The 20,226-nt window shown below is 25.4% G+C and overlaps 1 protein-coding gene across 5 annotated transcripts; it reads left to right on the top strand.

Annotated features, from left to right (window-relative positions):
- The first annotated feature begins 2,157 nt into the window (after window positions 1–2,157).
- Window positions 2,158–19,505, top strand: LOC114122122 (TATA-binding protein-associated factor 172). 5 transcript variants are annotated; one of them, XM_050204186.1, is made up of 33 exons: window positions 2,171–2,742; window positions 4,159–4,209; window positions 4,412–4,656; window positions 4,715–4,861; window positions 6,360–6,490; window positions 6,882–7,073; window positions 7,758–7,919; window positions 8,035–8,170; window positions 8,247–8,383; window positions 8,746–9,011; window positions 9,071–9,299; window positions 9,366–9,521; window positions 9,616–9,751; window positions 9,817–10,160; window positions 10,513–10,679; window positions 10,748–10,865; window positions 10,940–11,068; window positions 12,187–12,243; window positions 12,313–12,417; window positions 13,429–13,588; window positions 13,683–13,789; window positions 14,507–14,774; window positions 14,862–15,235; window positions 15,307–15,458; window positions 15,579–15,928; window positions 17,728–17,828; window positions 17,887–18,021; window positions 18,090–18,238; window positions 18,295–18,420; window positions 18,487–18,649; window positions 18,728–18,864; window positions 18,953–19,034; window positions 19,102–19,505. In XM_050204186.1, exons 2-33 carry the CDS (start codon window positions 4,199–4,201, stop codon window positions 19,270–19,272), a joined length of 5,343 nt encoding a protein of 1,780 aa, XP_050060143.1. In that variant the 5' UTR covers window positions 2,171–2,742; window positions 4,159–4,198; the 3' UTR covers window positions 19,273–19,505. The 5 variants fall into 5 exon arrangements, 4 of the variants coding, with proteins under 4 accessions (XP_050060143.1, XP_050060145.1, XP_050060146.1 ...); XM_050204188.1 differs by lacking the exon at window positions 2,171–2,742 and adding an exon at window positions 2,749–2,934; XM_050204189.1 differs by lacking the exon at window positions 2,171–2,742 and adding an exon at window positions 2,972–3,140.
- The last annotated feature ends 721 nt before the right edge of the window (window positions 19,506–20,226 follow it).

The following is a 20,226-nucleotide window of genomic DNA, read 5'->3' on the forward strand; positions in this document are numbered from 1 at the left end:
GATTGTCTATCAATCTCTATAACTAATAAGTACATGAAACGTTTTTTTGATGTTTCTATAAAAGTAATTTATTTTATTATTAATATAATATTATGGTAGTTGGTAGATTGATTTAATTTTTGCCGAAAACGTTGAATTTCTTATATTATTAATATTTAATTACCTATTAACTTTTCAGTAAATACCACCTTACCATAAAACCGTGTGAATAGGTTGAATAAATTATAGATAATAGATAATATTTTAAAACTAATTAATGTTTTAAAAATCCCATTGCATATGATACAATTTATAATATTATACTTGTTCGTGTTACATAAAAGTTTTAAATCCCTAAGAATGTTTTTTAAATCATAACAAAATAATTAACATTGTTATTTATCGACTAATTAGGTAATAATTATATGTAATTGAGTTCAAATTTAAACTTCAAATGTCTATAAAAAATAAAGTGTTTACATATTTTTGGTTAAAATAAAAAACTTTTTATAAGGAATTTCGTATTCAATTTTCAAACCTGAGATAAAAAAAAAAAAATTTAAAAAATGTATAAAATAGATAGGATCAATAATAATTAATTAGTAAATAGTAAATAAATAAATCGATAAACGAATAATGTGACTATAACACTATAGTCTATATTAGTGGTATACTATCATGTTATGCATTATTACAAATAAGATTATAAAATATTTAATAATATTTTAATATAATCGATCAAAAAATTATAATCCAATTTATACATATATTTATGGTTATAGTGAAACCTGAAGGGCCCCTGCGTACGGGACTGGCCAGAGAACAATTTTTTTAGTTGACATTTATAAAAAATAAAAATGAAAAATGTCTAATGCTTATAAATAATTAAAAAAGATCACCACAAAAGGTGATAAAACACGCGGAAAAAACTCATCATTGTAAAACAAATACATTCACCAATAATCAATCATCGCTATTCGTTTTCCTAGGAATCTGAGACGAATAAAAATTTTAAATTGCATATTATGGAATTTATTTTTAAAATACGATAACCCAACCTCAAGATAACTGCCATCTCCATATGATAACTACAACGCTATCTAGTGGTATTTATAAATTAAATAAAATTTCGCAGCCTGTACAGAATAACACCATTACAGTAATAAAAACTGATAAATAATTTCAACAATATTAATTAGGTACCTATATAATTATCAATTATTATTTAAAAAATATCTCCATTTTATTTAAGCTAACAAACAATTACATAATTAATCAAATTAACTACTAAAAAAGTACCAATCTACTGTACATATAAAAAAAAATTTATCGACATAAAAAGAATAAAAATTTCAAACTGCTATAAATAGCTCTGAGTCAAAATATTCAATATAATATGTTACACTTGGTAAAAATTACAATTATCTACAGTAATTCGTTATTGAGTTGCACCAAAACAACATATTTTGTCAAAAACTGGTGAAAACTGTTAAGAGTAATTTTTCATTTTCCCTTGATATATTGTTTGTTTTTCTTGATAATTTAAAAAAATACTGGGAATTTTTAATTTAAACCTCTGCAAAACACAAATTATATTCAATTTTTATCAAAAATCATTCTCAAAGATGAAAAACGAAGTATTTTTTCAACTACAGGCGCATTTGGGGTGGTTTGGTATTTGGTTTAGTTATGCTTAACACTTCCAAATTGTTTCATGTTAATTTAGATTTTAATAGTAACAGGTACCTATCCATAACATAAGATTATCATCATGAAAAAAAATTAGAAAGGATTCAGCACCCATAGTTTTTTCATTGAAATTGCGCCCCAATATTCATAAACATTATTACTTTATTTAAATGTACCTACTACACCTTGGCCGCAGGCCGACGGCCGTAGCCCGTAAGTAAACCACAGAGATAACACTGTGTCACTATAGTCTATATCAGGAAATTATCTCCTACATCGGCTACATCGCGGATGTTTTTGCCACGGTTGAGCTACGGTATGATTGTAATTCGTATTTTAGCCGCTATAGCAAACGCTACCTTTCCACCTTGGAAAAAAAACAATAAAATGTACACGATTCGCGATACAAACGAACGCGTCGACCGACAAGGAATATTATAAAAGCAGATCGAACCATAAGACTTTGTCATTCAACAATGACGTACTGGTTCGCGATATAATATTACGTTTAGATCGTACATTATGTCTAGCGTACATAATATTGTGATAGGAAGTCGGAACTGTGCATGAGATCAGATCTGACGGGCGACGGCGCGCGCGACCGGATTTAAAAAAATACATTTCAATAAAAAATAATCATGCAGCGCTGCAGCATACGTCACGATTATAGTATTATTCACGACTACCGCTCGTCAGTCGTGGTCAGCTGATCGGCTGTTCGCCAAACGCGTCCGTTTACCGCCGCCCACCGGTGCAGTCGTTAAAGCGGCGTTCCCCGTGGAAATGGCCGCCAGTATAAATGTGACTTTCATCCGGTCGACATGGCCGTCGTCCGCCGTCGCCGTAGTCGCTGTTCACGAGTTGTCGTAGTCCGCCACGGAGGTGAAGTTTTGCGGTCACCGTTTTCCCGTTCACCGCCCGCAAAAGGTGGCGAAACCCAGTTTATTCGTCATCGATTCACGCCGATTACGTGTGTCACAGGACGAACTGTAAAAAAAGATCACACGGACCGAATAACAACTGTCGTCAGTCGAAACGTGTCCTCGCGGATACCAGTGATAAAATGACGTAAACGTATGTGATCATCGGCAAACTATAGCTATACAGTACATTCTTTACTCGCCAACTATTTAACTGCAACATATTTTGTCTCATACCAATGCGATTTGACAAATCTACCGCTTATCCGCCGACGTGTGACCGATGCGTTGTCGTCGATTAAGTAAAAGGCCCAAGAACATCGGAATATCTTCTTAGTATTTAATAGTATAGAATTTTTTTTTTTTATATCCCAACGTTTTTAATCAATTATTATATAATGGTTGTATTATAAGTCACGATGGTTGTATTCGTATAGTTTGTGTGTTAGCGACATTACGTTACCGTTTTGTTTATATTTGTTTTACCATTTACGGCTGTGTGTCCGCACCACAGCCCGACGACTGTCTCTGGAAGGCAGATAACCGCGAGTAGTGAGTAGTGACTAACTATATAGTACCAAGTATGTCATGAGGAAAAAGGTACACCTCGACTGACCTACTTATTATTATTTATTATGTAATAACCAACAACAATACGTTGTTATTACCTACTTGTTACTGTACCTAATGCATTATACAACATCCAACAGCGAAACAGCATTTGCTTAGCTGTGTTTACCTTTAAAATTTTAAATCTCATAAATCTTCCAGGTTTTAAAAATGTTCGGTTACCTCTTCTCCCCTCGCCCGCACCCCCACCCCTTCACCATTCAGCAGTTGCGCGTTTTTAAGGCGGCTAAACGGCTTCGCCAACTGATGGAACGCCACCCACCGACTTTTGAGCATTGCCAATTAAATTCCGTTAACACGCGTGACTCGTATTCGATTTATTCGAAGGACACAGCCTCTAAACTCGCGTTACCATCGTAAAATATTTTTCGCGAGAAAATGTATTTTTAAAACTTATTTTATAAGTACACAGAGTGATAATATTGTGTCTGAAACTTTTCTATAGGCTTCTGGTATGATATTTTATTAGTATATGACACTAAGGATATGTGTATAATAATATATTGACAACTTAGCATAAATATATTGTTAGAATACATTTTATCAAAACCTACTTAAAGTTGAAAATTTGATACTGTTTTAAAACAATATTATACGTAGAATTCTAGTTTAAAATGATAATTTTAATAATAAATACGTACAATGATATATTATTTTATAAACTACCAATACCTATATGCCATACATGGTCAATTAATCAAGTACCTACTTAATATTCTAAGAAATCAAATATTGCATTGAAAGCATTGTTTCTTGAAAGTTTATATTTTCGATTTAAATATTTGATTCTTCATCTAAAATGTGACTATTTGAGTTTTTCTCGTCTTTAAACATTTAAAAAATGAATATTTTTAGGTATCCATTTTAATGTTTACTATTGACCTCCGTTTATAACAATACTGTAATTGGATAATTTTACTCCAGCCTTAATTTTTTTCAGATTTATGGATATTAACATTGAAATTTATCGATAAAAGAAAATGGCTTCAAGGTAATTTATTAACTCATTTAATTTCGTATATTATATGATCATCTTATTACAATATTAAAACCTTTAAATAAATACATTCATTATTAAATATTTGTATTAAAATCTAATATTTAACTATTTAGGTACATATTATATACCTTCCTATGTTACTTTACGTTTGTATTTTAAAAATATTTATCACTTTAATATCATTTTTTTACAGATTAGATAGACTGTTTATATTATTAGAAACAGGAAGTAGTCCAGTTACAAGAAAAGCAGCAGCAAATCAATTGGGACAAGTGGTGAGGCTACATCCTCACGAACTTGAACCTTTATTAGAGCGTATATCTTCATATTTACGACATTCTTCATGGGAAACTCGTATAGCAGCTTCACAAGCCATTGAAGCTGTAATTAAACAAATACCCCAATGGTGTCCTAGTGGTTTACCTCCTGTTAAATTAGGTATGCAAGATAATGTTTGTTGTTGAAATATATGTTAATATAATATTATATTTTATAGAACTTTATAGCGATTTACAAGTAGATGAAAAAGAAAATGATGGGAAATTATGTTTTGATACATTTGATTTAACTGCTATTATGAACTGCTCTGCTTTGATGGCTTCCCCAGATATTGAACAAGATAATCCAGTAACATCAGAAAATGGTAATTTCTGACTTATTAATGAATATGATTACTGTTTTTTGCATTTTAATCAAATTTCAATGATATACATTACCTATATAGGCATTTTTGTAAATATTAGTATATCTGATAATTCTTTAATAACCATTTATCTTATTTATAAATATTCCCAACCATCAATTAATTATATAATTAAATCTATTTTAATTACTTATCACTTATATTTATATTCTAAAATTGGTGTTAGAGTATATAATCTAAATATTTAATTAGAAACTGCTATCTGAGATGAATCATTTGTTGATAAAATAAATATTTATATGTTGATTGTGCTTTTTTTTTATTATTAGTTAAATTATTTTTATTTTAAGCAAATTCATTATTATATTAAATTAAACTTTTTGTAAACTCAAGTTAGCAAATGATTAGGTTTATTTTATGTATAAAAAAGATAAAAAAGTTGTAATTATAAAAGTCAAAAATAGTTTTGTTAAAAGATTTAAAAAAAAAAAAAAGAAGAAAATTGTGTTAAATAGAACATGAAATTAATATAATATTAATCATTATTTTACAATTATTGCACTGTAAATTAAAAAAAAAAAATCAACATTTACTACTTGATCAGTTATAATACAGTCATAATTTATACATTGTTTACCTATACTAAATACTATTTATTGAACGGTAAAGAATTTTCTATTTAATCAAGAGTTAGTTCATGTACCAAAAACATTAGGTTATATTCTTTTTTGTTATGCTAAGAATTCTTTATTTTTTTTTTTTTTTTCATAATAAGTTCATGGTAGATGACTTTTTAAGAACATTATTTGGTTTTTTTATGGCAAATGACACCTTAAAATGTGATTTCTTCAATTTTTTTCTATTGGTTTCACTTTGGGTTAGCATTGGTTATAACCTATTTTCATCGTCAGCATTATTCAATATAATATATTACTATGTATGTGTATTTAATTTGAATCTCAAATTTTCTGCTAGGCCTACTATAACACTTGAATAAGAAATACTTTTTTTTTGTTATTTAATTTAAAATCTGAACCAAGAATCTTATTTAAAAAATTTTCACTCAAAACATCCTTGATGGATTATTTCTCAATAACATAAATAATTTTTATAAGTACATTTTTTTAATGTGAAAATATTATAATAAAGTTTTTAAAGCTATACAATATTGTTTTAAATTAAAACTTATATAGTAATAAAGTATTAAAGTATTTAAATAATAATATCATAACTTACATACTTCTATCATGTCAACAAACAGCATCTGACTAAAAGATCATTTGTTGACTTAAATATAGCCAATAGAAAAAATAATACAATATGAACACATCAAACAGACTTGACTTTATACAGTTTAAAGTTCAAGTTATTTTTTTCAAAACTTTGATGCCTTCAATCTCTCATAAAAATATAATGTGTTTAATGTATTGAATTTAATATTCAAAGGTCATTGTATAAATATTATAATTGATAATGATGTTTATATTTTATTTTATAGATAAAGAAAAAATTATTAAAGATCAACAGAGAATTATTAACAAAACTTTGGGGCTTGAAATTATTGGTTCTGATATTATAACATCAGATGATATAATGATTTCATCAATTCCTAGTCAACCTAATTTAAAAGTTAGTATGTAGTAAAATAGTTACTAGTTTACTATTTTACTAACTAGTATATTATATCATGAAGATTAAAATTCTGGAACCTGTAACCTATTCACATTTATAAAACAGTCCAGTTATGGACTGTACATACTATAATATAATTTGATTTAATATTTGTTCTACATATCAAGTAAATTTTAAATTCCTAAATAATGTATAGTATTTTATTATTGAATAATTGTACTCAATACTTAATATGACAAAATAATACGTACATAGTAATATTGTATTTCACCAAGTAAAAACCTTCAATTTATTTAGAATTATAATTTTAAGTTGTAGATAATTATACCCAATTTAAAATAAAGTCAATAAGATTATTAATTTTTTATTACATGTATTTGTATTTTAGAGACAACTGAGTGAGGTAGTTAAGATGGATACTGATTTAGATAAAAGTTCCAGAGAAACTAATTGTGATAGACGAAAAGCCCGCCAAATTGAACTGAATAACAAAATAGTGAGATCAGTATCTTTAGATGGTGGTTATACTGAAGCTTCAAATTCATACAAAAAAATTAAATTAGTTGATAATAATGAAGAGGTAATCCTATAATTTTATTATATTAACATTTTAGATTTTTTTTTTTTTTCGTTAAGTATAAAATTAATTTTACATTTTTTTAACCATTTTCAATTTTGAACTAAACTTTTTAATTATTTTTAATATAAGTTGCTAGCTATCTCATGCACTTAGTTGCCCTTAAAATAAACGTCAGTTCTTATATAGGGTTTTTTTATAACTTATTTCATCATTAACAAATATTGTGGGCATTATCGGCCTCTGACCTACCATTTTTATCATCCGTTCATGCTATTACTTAATTTTCGCTCATTGTTCTCTAACTTTTTCTTTTTTTTATATATATAGCTCATAGCATAAAAAGTTTTAAAGGTTTTAGCTACCCAGGCAAATATTGCTTATGGTCACAATTTACGATTTTATACAAAATTCCCATTGATAAAATCTTATTTGGACTATTATGAACATTTTTTTTTTTTTTTTTTAAGGAGCCCAATCGGCTTATTCATTTTTAAGTTATGTGCTTACCAAAAAATAACAATTCATTTTTGTATTATACATATATTGGTTATATTATTTATAATAATTACCTTTAAATCACTTTATTATCCAAAATAATTTTTAATTACATGCTTGTAATATAAAAATAGTTTCCATTGCATAAAATTTTATTTATATATATTTTATATCTTTTCTTTTTTTAAGGTTGAAAATGATTGGCCTTTTAAAGATTTTACAAATACTTTACTTAGAGACTTATTCAATACTAAATGGGAAATACGTCATGGTGCTGCAACAGCTATTCGTGAAATTATTAAACACCATGGTCGTGGTGCTGGAAAAGCTTGTAATTTACCTTCAGACCAAGTATGTTAAATTTATGTCATGTATTATAATATACTATAATATAAGTATAGTAATGATCATTATATAATAAACAATGTTTATATTTACATTATAATAATTTTTAATTTATTATTAGATGGAAAACCATCATCAAGCTTGGTTAGAAGATGTGGGACTAAGACTTTTATGTGTTCTTGCGTTAGACCATTTTGGAGATTTTCTTGGTGATCAAGTTGTAGCTCCTGTTAGAGAAACATGTGCTCAAGCTTTAGGTATATAAACCTACTTGAGTACTTAATTATTTTAAAAAATAATGACACTAAAATATTATGTTAATGTAAATTATAGGTTTTATTGTTAAACTTATGTCTGAAGAAAATGTTTTAAACATAATTCATGTACTTATACAACTTATTCAACACACTGACTGGACAACCAGACATGGTGGATTATTAGGACTGAAATATTTACTAGTTGTTAGAAAAGTAAGTTATTAAATATTAATACTATTAAGTATACTACACATTTTTTCTATATCCTTGAAAATAAATTTAAAAACGTTCATATTGATAACAATTTATAATCTTTGTATTACTTAGTGGTAAAGAAACTGCTTAGAAACTAATTTAATTTTAATTCAAATATTTTATTTTTTTGAGAAAGAAAATTACTAATTACTAATCATCATGTATGTCTGTAATTATTTAAAATAAACCCTGAGAAATATTTTTTATTTTAGGCTTCTATCCTACTTATCTTTAAAAATACACTAACATACACACACAATAAATAAATATATTTAATATTTATGTATATTCATAATTTATTTAATATTTTCCATTTTCAGGATATTATTGAAAAAATATTACAGTTATCTTTTCCATATATATCTAAAGCTCTTATGGATACAGTAGATGATGTTAGTGCTGTAGCTGCATCTGCTTTGTTGCCAATAGTTGATAATATGATTAAATGTGATGAAAATTGGGCATCTGATGTAATATCCATTTTGTGGCAAATGTTGGCTGTTCAAGATGATTTAACTGCATCTTGTTATAATTTCATGACTTTATTAGCTGCATTATTTAGCCTTCCGTCTGGAAAACTATTAACGTAAGTTTAATAATCTTTTTTATAATTTCATAATAAAAAACTAAGAGCTTACTGTTTAGAAATGAACCAATTCTTCATGTTTTACCTCGACTTTGGTCATTTTTAACTCATAATGCAACTCAAGTACGATTAGCTACTATGAAGTCCTTAATGACATTAACTTCAACTCCTCAATTATCGTATGCTGATAATATTGAAGATATAAAATTACTTCAAGATGCTATGAGGCATATTTTTCAGAGAGCAATGGCTGAACCAGATGTAGAAATTCAACAGATTATAAAAAAAGTATGTTTTCTATAAATTGATAAATATTTGGATAATTTTTAATTATTTAATTTATTTTTAATCTAGGTTTGGGCTAATTTAATATTAAACAGTAGCCTAACAGCTCTTTTAAATGCTGCTTGTCCATACATAGGATTGTGGTTGGCAATGACCATGCAATCGGAAAAAATACCTTATGATCCATCTAGTATTATTCAATATATTCCAACTGGACCTAATAAAGTAATAATTTTGTCTCTAATATGTATGAAATTCATGCTATTTTTTTTAATATAAATAATAAATATTCCAACATTACATGGGTTTTATATTCAAGGTGGATAATGTATCTAGCCTTACAAGTGAGACAAGTATAGATGTCAAATATTATATTGGTGGAAGTGAAGCAATTCCTACAGACCAAAGAGAAAAAAATGCAATCAGAGCAAGATATTTAGGTGCAGAAATGTTGGGTATGTTTTCTGATTATAAATAAATTTATAAATACTATTAATATAAACTTAAATTCGATTTTTAGGTTTATTATCTTGTTATATTATAAAACCAGCTCCTAATATTTGTTACACAAATGAAGATGAATCACCTGTAACATGCTATACTAAATTATTAATCAGTAATTTAGAATCTAATGTAGCTATGCAACAAAAGATGACTTCTATGGTGATATCAGAATGGTGTAAATTACAAAAACTAGATAGTTTAGCTTCAAAAATATTAGCTGAAAAAGTAACAGATTGTATGAATCGTATGATTTACTATGATGAAATGTCATTTTCAATAACAAAGCTTATACAAGATGCTCACGATTTTCTTTCATCATTAAAGCATTATAAATTGACAACTCCAGAACATTTAAACCAGGTAAATTTCAAATAAATATAGACAGTTTTTATATTTTTATTGTTTTTATAATTATATTTATAACTAATATATTTAATAATATTCATTAAGAATATTTAAAAATGTAATAGTCGCTGGGACCCTATAATTTTTCCATATAAGATAGGTTTCCATATTAGACATGTTTTACTATGTATATTTATTGTTAATTTGTATCTATTTAAAAATATAAATTATTTCTTAACTGAACTTGCTCCATGATAAAAGCTAAAAATAATTTGTTATAAATTTATTACAAATTGTATTTTCACCTTATTAGAATAATTATAATTTGATATAAATCTAAAAAATTTTTTTAAATATTTAATTTAAGATTGTAACTTTGGAACACATTGAGCTTCTTACTGGACCAGAAACTGGAATATTGATTTCATCACAAAAACTTAAACCCAAAATATTTGATCAACTTGAAGATAGACGTCTCTCATTGAACCAGGCGCATAAACTTATAAATTCTGAACTCATATCTCTAACTACATCGTAAATAATACATTTATATATATATATATACATATATATTTATAGATTTATATTATTATTCAATTTAGGACTAAAGCATCATTAGCAGGCGCATTAACAATGCTTCAATGTTTACCAGAAAAAATACGACCTATTGTTAAACCATTAATGGAATCTATCAAAAAAGAATCGAATGAAATGTTACAAGTAATATTATAACATTAAATATTTATTGTTATATTATTAATTGATAATTAATTTTTCAAAATGATCTATTTTAGCGCTGGTCTGCTGATCATTTAGCTATTTTAATGGATTTATGTATTAATCGTTCTTCATGCCCCAACACAACTATAATTAACAACTTATGTTCTTTTTTATGTGTTGATCCAGAATTTACACCTAAAATAGTAAGTAAATATCAATATATAAACAATTCTATTAAATCTCTGTAACTTTGAACTTAAAAATTCTCAGATGTTGTATTCTATTATTTAGTTTACAACAACACCTCTTAGGTTTTTTTGATGATTTAAATAATTTTTATTGTAACTATTGTAGCGTTGTGTACTAAAGAATTTGTACGTTATAAAGTTTTTATTTAAAATATTTGTTTTAGAAATATTCTGTATATTTTCTTCTGTAAATATTAACACTTTGTGATAATATATATGGTTTGATTTTCAACCTAATATTCTTTAAAATTGCAACTTAACATAATGTTTACAAATTGAATTTAAATAATGTTAAGGATCTCTACATTACTTGGGTAATTTAAAATTACCTATAAGTTATACAATAAAACCAAAATATAATATTATACTTTATTAATTTTTAATATATTTTAACTCCAAGATCACAATAAAATATTAGTTATTTTCATTATTATTTGATGGGCTACTATTTAGCGCACTACTGTCTATTCCTCTACCTATGACAGTCGTAATTTTCAACGAATTGTCTCAGTGATAAGTTACCTCAATAATACAATATATTTATTATGTATATCAGTTTATTAACAGTAAAACAGTAATCAGTTATTTTCTTTTTTTATGAATTTAATATATAATAAATATTAACTAAGGAAATTGAGTACCAATATTTGTTGTATCTGCCTTTCACACATGCAACATAGTAAAAACTACAAATTAAACATAAAGTATATAGTATTAAATTTGTAGTTGTATGCAATTTTAATTGTTATCTATAGTTTTGGTTTTATTATATAAAGAAATATCTGTGGTAATAATTCATTTCAATATTTCCTGAAAAATAAAAGATTACTCATTTTTTTTTTTTTTATAATCATAAATAGATCATTTCTAAATTGGATTGATTAATGTGCTACCAATGTTGTTTTATAAAATCCAAGATTACCTTATATGGTATAATATTTTTGTATATCAACTAATCAATTTTCGCTTAGGCTTTAATCATCTAAAATTTACTTATATTTTTATTTAATTACTCAATATTATTTTATATGATTGGATTTTTACTTAATAATAATTGTATATTTTTATTTTAGGGTACTGATGATAGAGTAAAATATCAATTAATTCTCATGCATCAGAAAATATTACAAGTAAAACATATATATATATTTATTATTTTAAATTATGTAATATTCACTAAAGAAATTATTCTATTACAGAATGCTGAAAAGTTATTAATGAAACGTACTGGACAGCGAGGTTCAGGAAGACCACCAATACACTGTGATATAAATGTAGAAATTATATTAAGTGACACAGATCAGGTTATTGTTGTATTTCTTACATTTAGATTTTAAACTAAATAGCACTATACCAGTGGCGTAGTTATGATTTTGTTCTGGAGGGGGATATATAATTTATTGGTTAAACATAAAGTGGGGGGCTCAATAAGTCAATGATTTAAACATTTAAAAAAAAAGGCTCTGGGGGGGATCTATCCCCATATCCCCCCATAACTACACCACTGCACTATACTGTAGAGTTTAAATATTTCTTTAACTGCACAAATTAATGTATATCTGAATAGAAATTCCATGATTACATTTATGTTCAACACAGTCACATTTTTATCTTATAATTTTCAATACTATTCTTTTACTTTCTCTATTTAACCTTTTAAATGGGGCCTGGGTTTATATGCTCTAAAAACTTCAGAAATATGCACTATAAATAAACATTTATGTTCTTATTTTGCAGGAATATACCCTCTAAAATAAAAAATATGCAAAACGTTTTTTTTATTTTCATTAATTTTTATATGTTTACATAAAATTATATTAGATATATATGATTCATTTTCGGTAGTATTTTCAGTATTTAAAATATAAGTAGATTAATTTGAATAAAAATAATGCTATCTCGAATCACAACAAATACGGCTGTTTACAGATCACTACAACAAATAATTGTTTGTCCTGATAGGTCTCAGATAAGAAAGTGACTTTATTACATGGACTATAAATATGTTATTTTAATTTAATTAACAAAATATTACATATTATGCAATTAAATTTCATAAAATACAGACTCGTACATGTCAAAAAATGACTAAATAATTATGCTAAATAATTTATTGACTATAATACTAACTTATAGCTTACCAGCTATTTTTTGAACTGTTTAGAAAAAACATGCAAATGCATATAAATCTGTGCCCTACTTATAAAACTTCTAAAGAATAAAACAAAATTATATTTTAATTGTATAAAAAATAATCTATTATTTTCTACTTATTTAAAAATTATGTATTAATTAAGTGTGTTTAAATGTTACAGGAACAAAAACTTACCAATAGTATACAAAAAAGAGGAGCTTTATATGCTTTACAAACTATTTGTTCATATTTTAGTGAAAATTTAGAAAGTAAATTACCAAGGCTAATTGAAATAGTTTATCACAGCATAAAAAATATAAAATTCCCAATAAATGATCCAAGTGAGTTTCATAAATAAAAAATAAAAATAAATTGAATATATTGAACAAATATGTTAAAATAATTATTTTTAATTATAAATTATTACTGTTTTAGACATGAATACCTTGAAAGAAAAAGATGAAGAAGCACAAGAATTAATTAAAAACTTACAAGTGTTTGAAGTAGTCTGTTCTAAAATGCACAAATGTTTTGTTCCTAAGGTATAGTATTTTGTTATTTTTATTATGTGTTCAAAATAATAATAAAATATGTAATAGTAAATAGTTCTAAGTCTAGACTATAAATATTTTTGAATTATAATATAATTATAAATAGTTATTTTTCATTTAAAATATTTGATTTTTTCAAAACTAAAACTTAAAATGCCATTAAAAATAAAATTATGTCTGTTTATGTTTGATATTTATAAATTGTTATTAATAAAACTTATGAGAAACATAGTATTTAATATTCAAGGATTTACTTGTTAAATATAATTTTATAGTATAAAAGTGGAAACAAAATAAAGTATGTATCTAAAAATATCTATAAATAGCAAAAAATATTTTTAAAATTGCATTACTAGAAAATGCTAATATAAATATTTAGTGAAAATTACAAGTTTGTGATTGTTTATTTTTGAATAATAACAAAAAACCAAAATCAATTTTGTCTACAACTGATATAATCCACCCAGCTCCCTTCACATTACCAACTAGTTCCAATTGTTTACCATAAACCAATATCAAAGTCGTAAATTGAAGTATTTCTATTGCTTTAAAAGGCAAACACAAAATCACATAATTATATAACTATTATAATAACTAATATATGCATCACTGGTCAAAATCAAATGTCTAATATTTTTTCTTAAGTGACCTTAAATAATGTTATTTTAATATTAAATGTATAAGCTAATTATTTTTTTTTTTTTTTAGCTTCTGGAGTTGTTACCAATTTTCTCTAAACTTCTTATTCATCCATATTCTGCAGTTAGGCATTTAAGTGCCCGCTGTTTAGCTGCATCAGTTGAGTTAGATCCTGTAATTACAATGACAACTATTATAAATGATGTCTTGCCTCTTCTCGATGCTCCTGACAGTGATGTTAAACGAAAAGGAGCTATTGAAGCAGTGGTGTGTATTGTCGACAAGTTACAATTTGACATTGTCCCTTACATTGTCTTATTAATTATTCCGCTATTAGGTAAATTACCTTAATTATATTATACTTATAACTTATTTATAAATTACAAAAAGTTTTAATGTATTTATATTGGTGTTTTTATATTAGGTCGGTTATGTGATCAAGAAGAAAGTGTTCGTAAAATGTCTTCACAATGCTTTGCAACTTTGATTCAATTAATGCCACTTGATGGCAGTGTACCAGTTCCTCCAAATTTAAGTGATGAAACAAATACATTAATTCAATCACAAAGACAATTTTTAGATCAACTTTTTAATCCTAATCAAATTAGTGATTTCAAAGTTCCAATTATGATAAATGCTAAATTAAGATCTTATCAACAGACAGGAGTTAATTGGTTAGCTTTTTTGAATAAATATAAATTACATGGAATTTTATGTGATGATATGGGCTTAGGCAAAACCATACAATCGCTATGTATTCTTGCTAGTGATCATTACAATAAAAATGAAAAGCATAAGGTAATAAATAAATTATTTATTATTTAATTTTAATACTGCTATACTTAAATATATATATATATATATCTTAGGAAACTGGTAGTCCAGATTCAGTTCCTTTGCCATCTATAGTTGTATGTCCTCCTACATTGATTGGGCATTGGACTCATGAAGTACAAAAATTTATTCCAAAAAACATATTGAGACCATTACAATATTCTGGATTACCTGTGGAAAGACAAAAGTAAAATATATAAATTGTTTTTACTTAGTTTGTTATTATTGTACAATATATCTTTTAATACTAATGTATTGTATTAAATTAAGTGTTCAAGTATTATTAAATCTTAAAATGTTATTTCAGATTAAGAGCTTATGCAGATGATTATAATTTATTTATAGTATCTTATGATATTGTACGGAAAGACATAGATTTTTTTTCAAAAATAAAATTCAATTATTGCATATTAGATGAATGTCATATAATTAAAAATGGAAAGACTAAAGCAAGTCAAGCTATTAAACAATTAAAGGCGAATCATCGTTTAGTATTATCTGGCACTCCAATTCAAAATAGTGTTTTAGAATTATGGTCATTATTTGATTTTTTAATGCCCGGATTTTTGGGAACAGAAAAACAATTTGCTGCTAAATATAGTAAACCAATTTTAGCAAGTCGTGATGCAAAATGTTCATCAAAAGAACAAGAAACTGGTGAGTAAAATGTGCATGTTTAAAATCAAAGATTTCATATGTTGTTAAGTATTAAATGAATCAATAGAGGGTAAATGATCCTTTAACCTGATTTTTTTCATATAAATAGATTTTAACATCATATTTCTTTAGTAATAGTGCATTATTTTTTATTATAATTCAAATATCTTAAGAGTACTCTATCCTCACATGTGTTGTCTCCTTATTAACATAAATCATAGTATACTTAGTAGAACCAATTGTGTGTTGTAAGTTTTGATGTTTGGGTAAATTAACCTATAATAAAAATTAAAAGTAAAAACATTATCCGTCTTTAATCTCTGGCTTTTTCAATTTTTTAATTTTTTAGCAAGATATGAATATTGAAAATATTATAAGTTAAAAATTCTTATATCTAACTTAAAAACTAAAATATAAAAACCCCAATGCTTAAAGACTGATAATGTTCTTACTTTTAACTTAAAGTTAAAATTTTAATTTTGTGAATTAATAAGACAACGTCAATACATGTTAGGATAACATCCTATTAAGTATAAAATTGTACCTACAATAAAATCAAGTTAATTTTTAAATGTTAATATTGATAAGTGACTGCAGTAATACTTTTACAATGACTTAAATAATAAAAAAATCATAATGACTGCTTATTAAGTAAAAAAATCATATTTTTTTTAAAAAAAATAATAACAATTGTCAACTTTATATTATAAACAGTTATAACTGTTTATATAAATATTTTTTTTTTGCCAATTTATTAATTGTCCCTCTAAAGTTAGGAAAACGTATTAATGTAATTTTATTTGAAAAAATTGAAATCAATTTGATTTATGAAAGCTAAATATATTTTTAGATTCTAATTTTACAATTATGTGTTTTTATTTAATTTTAAGCCTAAAGGCACTTTTTCTAGTAAGAAAATAGAAATAGGTAGCAAATAGAATCAATTAGTTTGTACTTTTGAGAAGTTAAAATTGAAAATGTTCTATATTTTTTTTAAATAATTGTTCAGTAACCTCAATTATCAAAAAGTAAAATTATTATCTTCAAACATTCAGTCGTTTTCATAATAGTGACCTTTTCTATGATGAGATACCACTACTGCAAAACAAGTAGTTGACAACCTTTTTTATTTATATTATTATACTTAAATCAAATATAAAATTATAATATATTAATATATAAAAGTATAAACTGAGGTATCAACACACAGCCTAAACCACTGGGTCTAGAAAATTGAAATTTTGCATAGAACCTCATTATACAACATAAACGACCATTAAGAAAGGGTTTTACACGATTCAATCCTAAAGCGTTTATTAATTAGTTACGGTTTCTATCTAACATTCTGACATATTTTTAAATATTATTTACATATATTTTACTAAGCCCTGACAAACTAAATCCCAAGTAATGAATGCTAGTAATAAAATAGTAAATGTAGTAATAGTAAATGCTAGTAACTCCTTCAAAATCTAAAATTGATTTTTAAAATTGATACTTACATAATTAAATATTCATTCTATATAACTTAATTTAAAACTATTAATGGACTGCCTAAACTTTACAGGACCATGGTTCATAAAGTAATAATATAAAATTGATGATTTGACCATAAACAATTTTAGAAACATAATCACTACCGGAATCCATTTAAAATAATAAAGTTAATTTTGTTGTTTATAAATTATTTTTAAGGAAATGTAAATTTACATAAAAATGTCATTAATAACAAAGAAACATATTTTTTAAGCTTAAAATAAATTCTGTATATTTTTATAATTAATTAACTAATTTCTTAGGTGTTTTGGCTATGGAAGCTTTGCATCGTCAAGTTTTACCATTTGTTTTACGTAGAATGAAAGAAGATGTTTTAAGTGATTTGCCAGCTAAAATTACTCAGGTAAATAAAAAATTAAAAGAAAAGAAAAATGTCTTAAAAATGTATATTTTATGTTTAGGATTACTATTGTGATTTGAGCCCTATTCAACAACAACTTTATGAAGATTTTTCAAAGACACATATACATAAACATTTGTCAGATACTGAAACTGATGAAAAATCTCATCCTCCTAATAAAAATAATATTCTTCAGGTAAATTATTTAATTACCTTAGATTTATATTTATGAAGCAATTTAATTATTAATAATCTTTTTTATAGGCATTACGTTATTTACAAAATGTATGTAATCATCCAAAATTAGTACTTACTCCACAACATCCTCAGTATTCTAATATAACTAAACAAATTTTAGAATCTAATTCTAGTCTAACTGATATTCAACATGCTGCAAAATTACCAGCCTTAAAGTGAGTAATTATTTTTTGGGTTTGTGTACTTTCTATTCTATAAATTATTATTTTAGACAACTTTTAATGGACTGTGGTATTGGATTAGTAAGTAATGATGAAACTGTCATAAGTCAACACAGAGCTTTAATATTCTGTCAGCTTAAATCCATGTTAAATATCATTGAAAATGATCTCTTCAAGTAAGTTTTTTTTAACTTTATTTAATTATTGCATTATTAAAATAAATGTAATTAATATATTATTAGGGTTCATATGCCAAATGTAAGTTACCTTCGTCTTGATGGTAGCGTGCCTGTGTCACAACGATATTCACTTGTTAATCGTTTTAATGTTGATCCATCCATTGATACTCTTATAATGACCACTCAAGTGGGAGGATTGGGTCTAAATTTAACTGGAGCAGATACTGTATGATATATTTACTACCTATTTTAAAATTAAAACATTTATAACTAATGTACTTAATAAAATAATTATTTACTGTAGGTAATTTTTGTAGAACATGATTGGAGTCCTATGAAAGATCTACAAGCAATGGATCGAGCACATCGTATTGGTCAGAAAAAAGTAGTCAATGTATACCGTTTAATTACAAGATCAACATTAGAAGAAAAAATAATGAAGTATATATTATTGTGATCAATAAAATAATAAAAATAAAACTATTAACTTATACATATATTATTTAATATTTTATGTTTATCGTTTTAGCTTTCAAAAGTTTAAACTGAAGACTGCCAACACTGTAATATCTTCTGAAAATTCAAGTCTACAAACAATGGGAACTGATAAAGTAATAATCAACGTTTTGTTAGGAAATGCTAAAATATATATTACTTGACACTCTTTATTTTCCTCAGCTATTAGATTTATTCTCATTGGATGATCCTTCAAAAGAAAAAAGTAAGACCAATTCTTCAAGCAGTTCCATAAAATCTGTTCTTGAAACTTTGCCAGAACTCTGGGATGCTAAAATTTATGATGATGAATATGATTTAAATGGTTTTATTCAGACTCTAAATAATGGTTGATCTTATTTTGAATTAGATTTTGTATTGTTATTTAACATTATTTTTTTTTATTATGATAATAATTTGTATCTAGTGAAAACAAACCAAAAATTAGGCTTATAGATTTATAATCATTGGATGTGACTATAATTATTTATCATCTTAATTGCTTATAGTATTTTGTACTCATAACGTAAAAATGTTTTTGTATTGTAGAAATTTTGATTACAAACAATCTTTGTGTACTAGTGTAATATTTCTATATTTTATTTTAAAATGATAGGTAATGTACCTATGTTTTATTTTGCTGAAAATAATTAAATCCATATTAATAGAATGTCAAATAAAATTTCTTTATTAAAACTTTAAATTTTGTTCACTAACTCGCGTATTCATCGACATTATTTCTATAACTGTCCAAAACAAAATCTATTCATTATATTTTAAATTCTGAATGGAGCAATGAATGTATTAATTTTACAATGTTGTGTATTGTAATTTTTAGATTCTGAATGTATTGATTTTACAGTGATTTGTGTGTACACAAAAACTTGTTGAAATAATACTTCATACATAAAATTTGTTTAAATAGATAAGAATTGAAAATTTAATACAAGAAGTTAAGTGTTAACCATTTAAAAAAATTATATCTAGAGTTTAAATTTTACAAAATCAAAATACATGCTTAAAATAATGATTTACTATCAAATAGTTTAAGATTTTGTTATAGTTAAAAATTACTAGTTGAAGAGATTTGAAACATACACCAGTTGTTTAAATTGGCATTTTCTGTACATGATTTAATTATATTAATTATATTAAGTCAGTAAGACCTAATCATCCTTTTCACCACCCAATGAAAAATCTATATCCTTGGCTGACAAAATCTAGATTCAGAATCTTTACGCGTACAATGATGCCTATCATTGCATACAAATTTGACAAATGCATTATGGGTTCATAATGATGTTAAAA

This window comes from Aphis gossypii, chromosome 3, assembly GCF_020184175.1.
Source record: "Aphis gossypii isolate Hap1 chromosome 3, ASM2018417v2, whole genome shotgun sequence".
Classification (NCBI taxonomy): domain Eukaryota; kingdom Metazoa; phylum Arthropoda; class Insecta; order Hemiptera; family Aphididae; genus Aphis; species Aphis gossypii.

Excerpts from the sequence above, each read along its gene's own strand:
- LOC114122122 (XM_050204186.1), top strand. Across the intron at positions 8,171-8,246 it reads AACATGTGCTCAAGCTTTAG|GTTTTATTGTTAAACTTATG; the intron begins GTATATAAACCT and ends TGTAAATTATAG. Across the intron at positions 12,418-13,428 it reads TATTAAGTGACACAGATCAG|GAACAAAAACTTACCAATAG; the intron begins GTTATTGTTGTA and ends TAAATGTTACAG.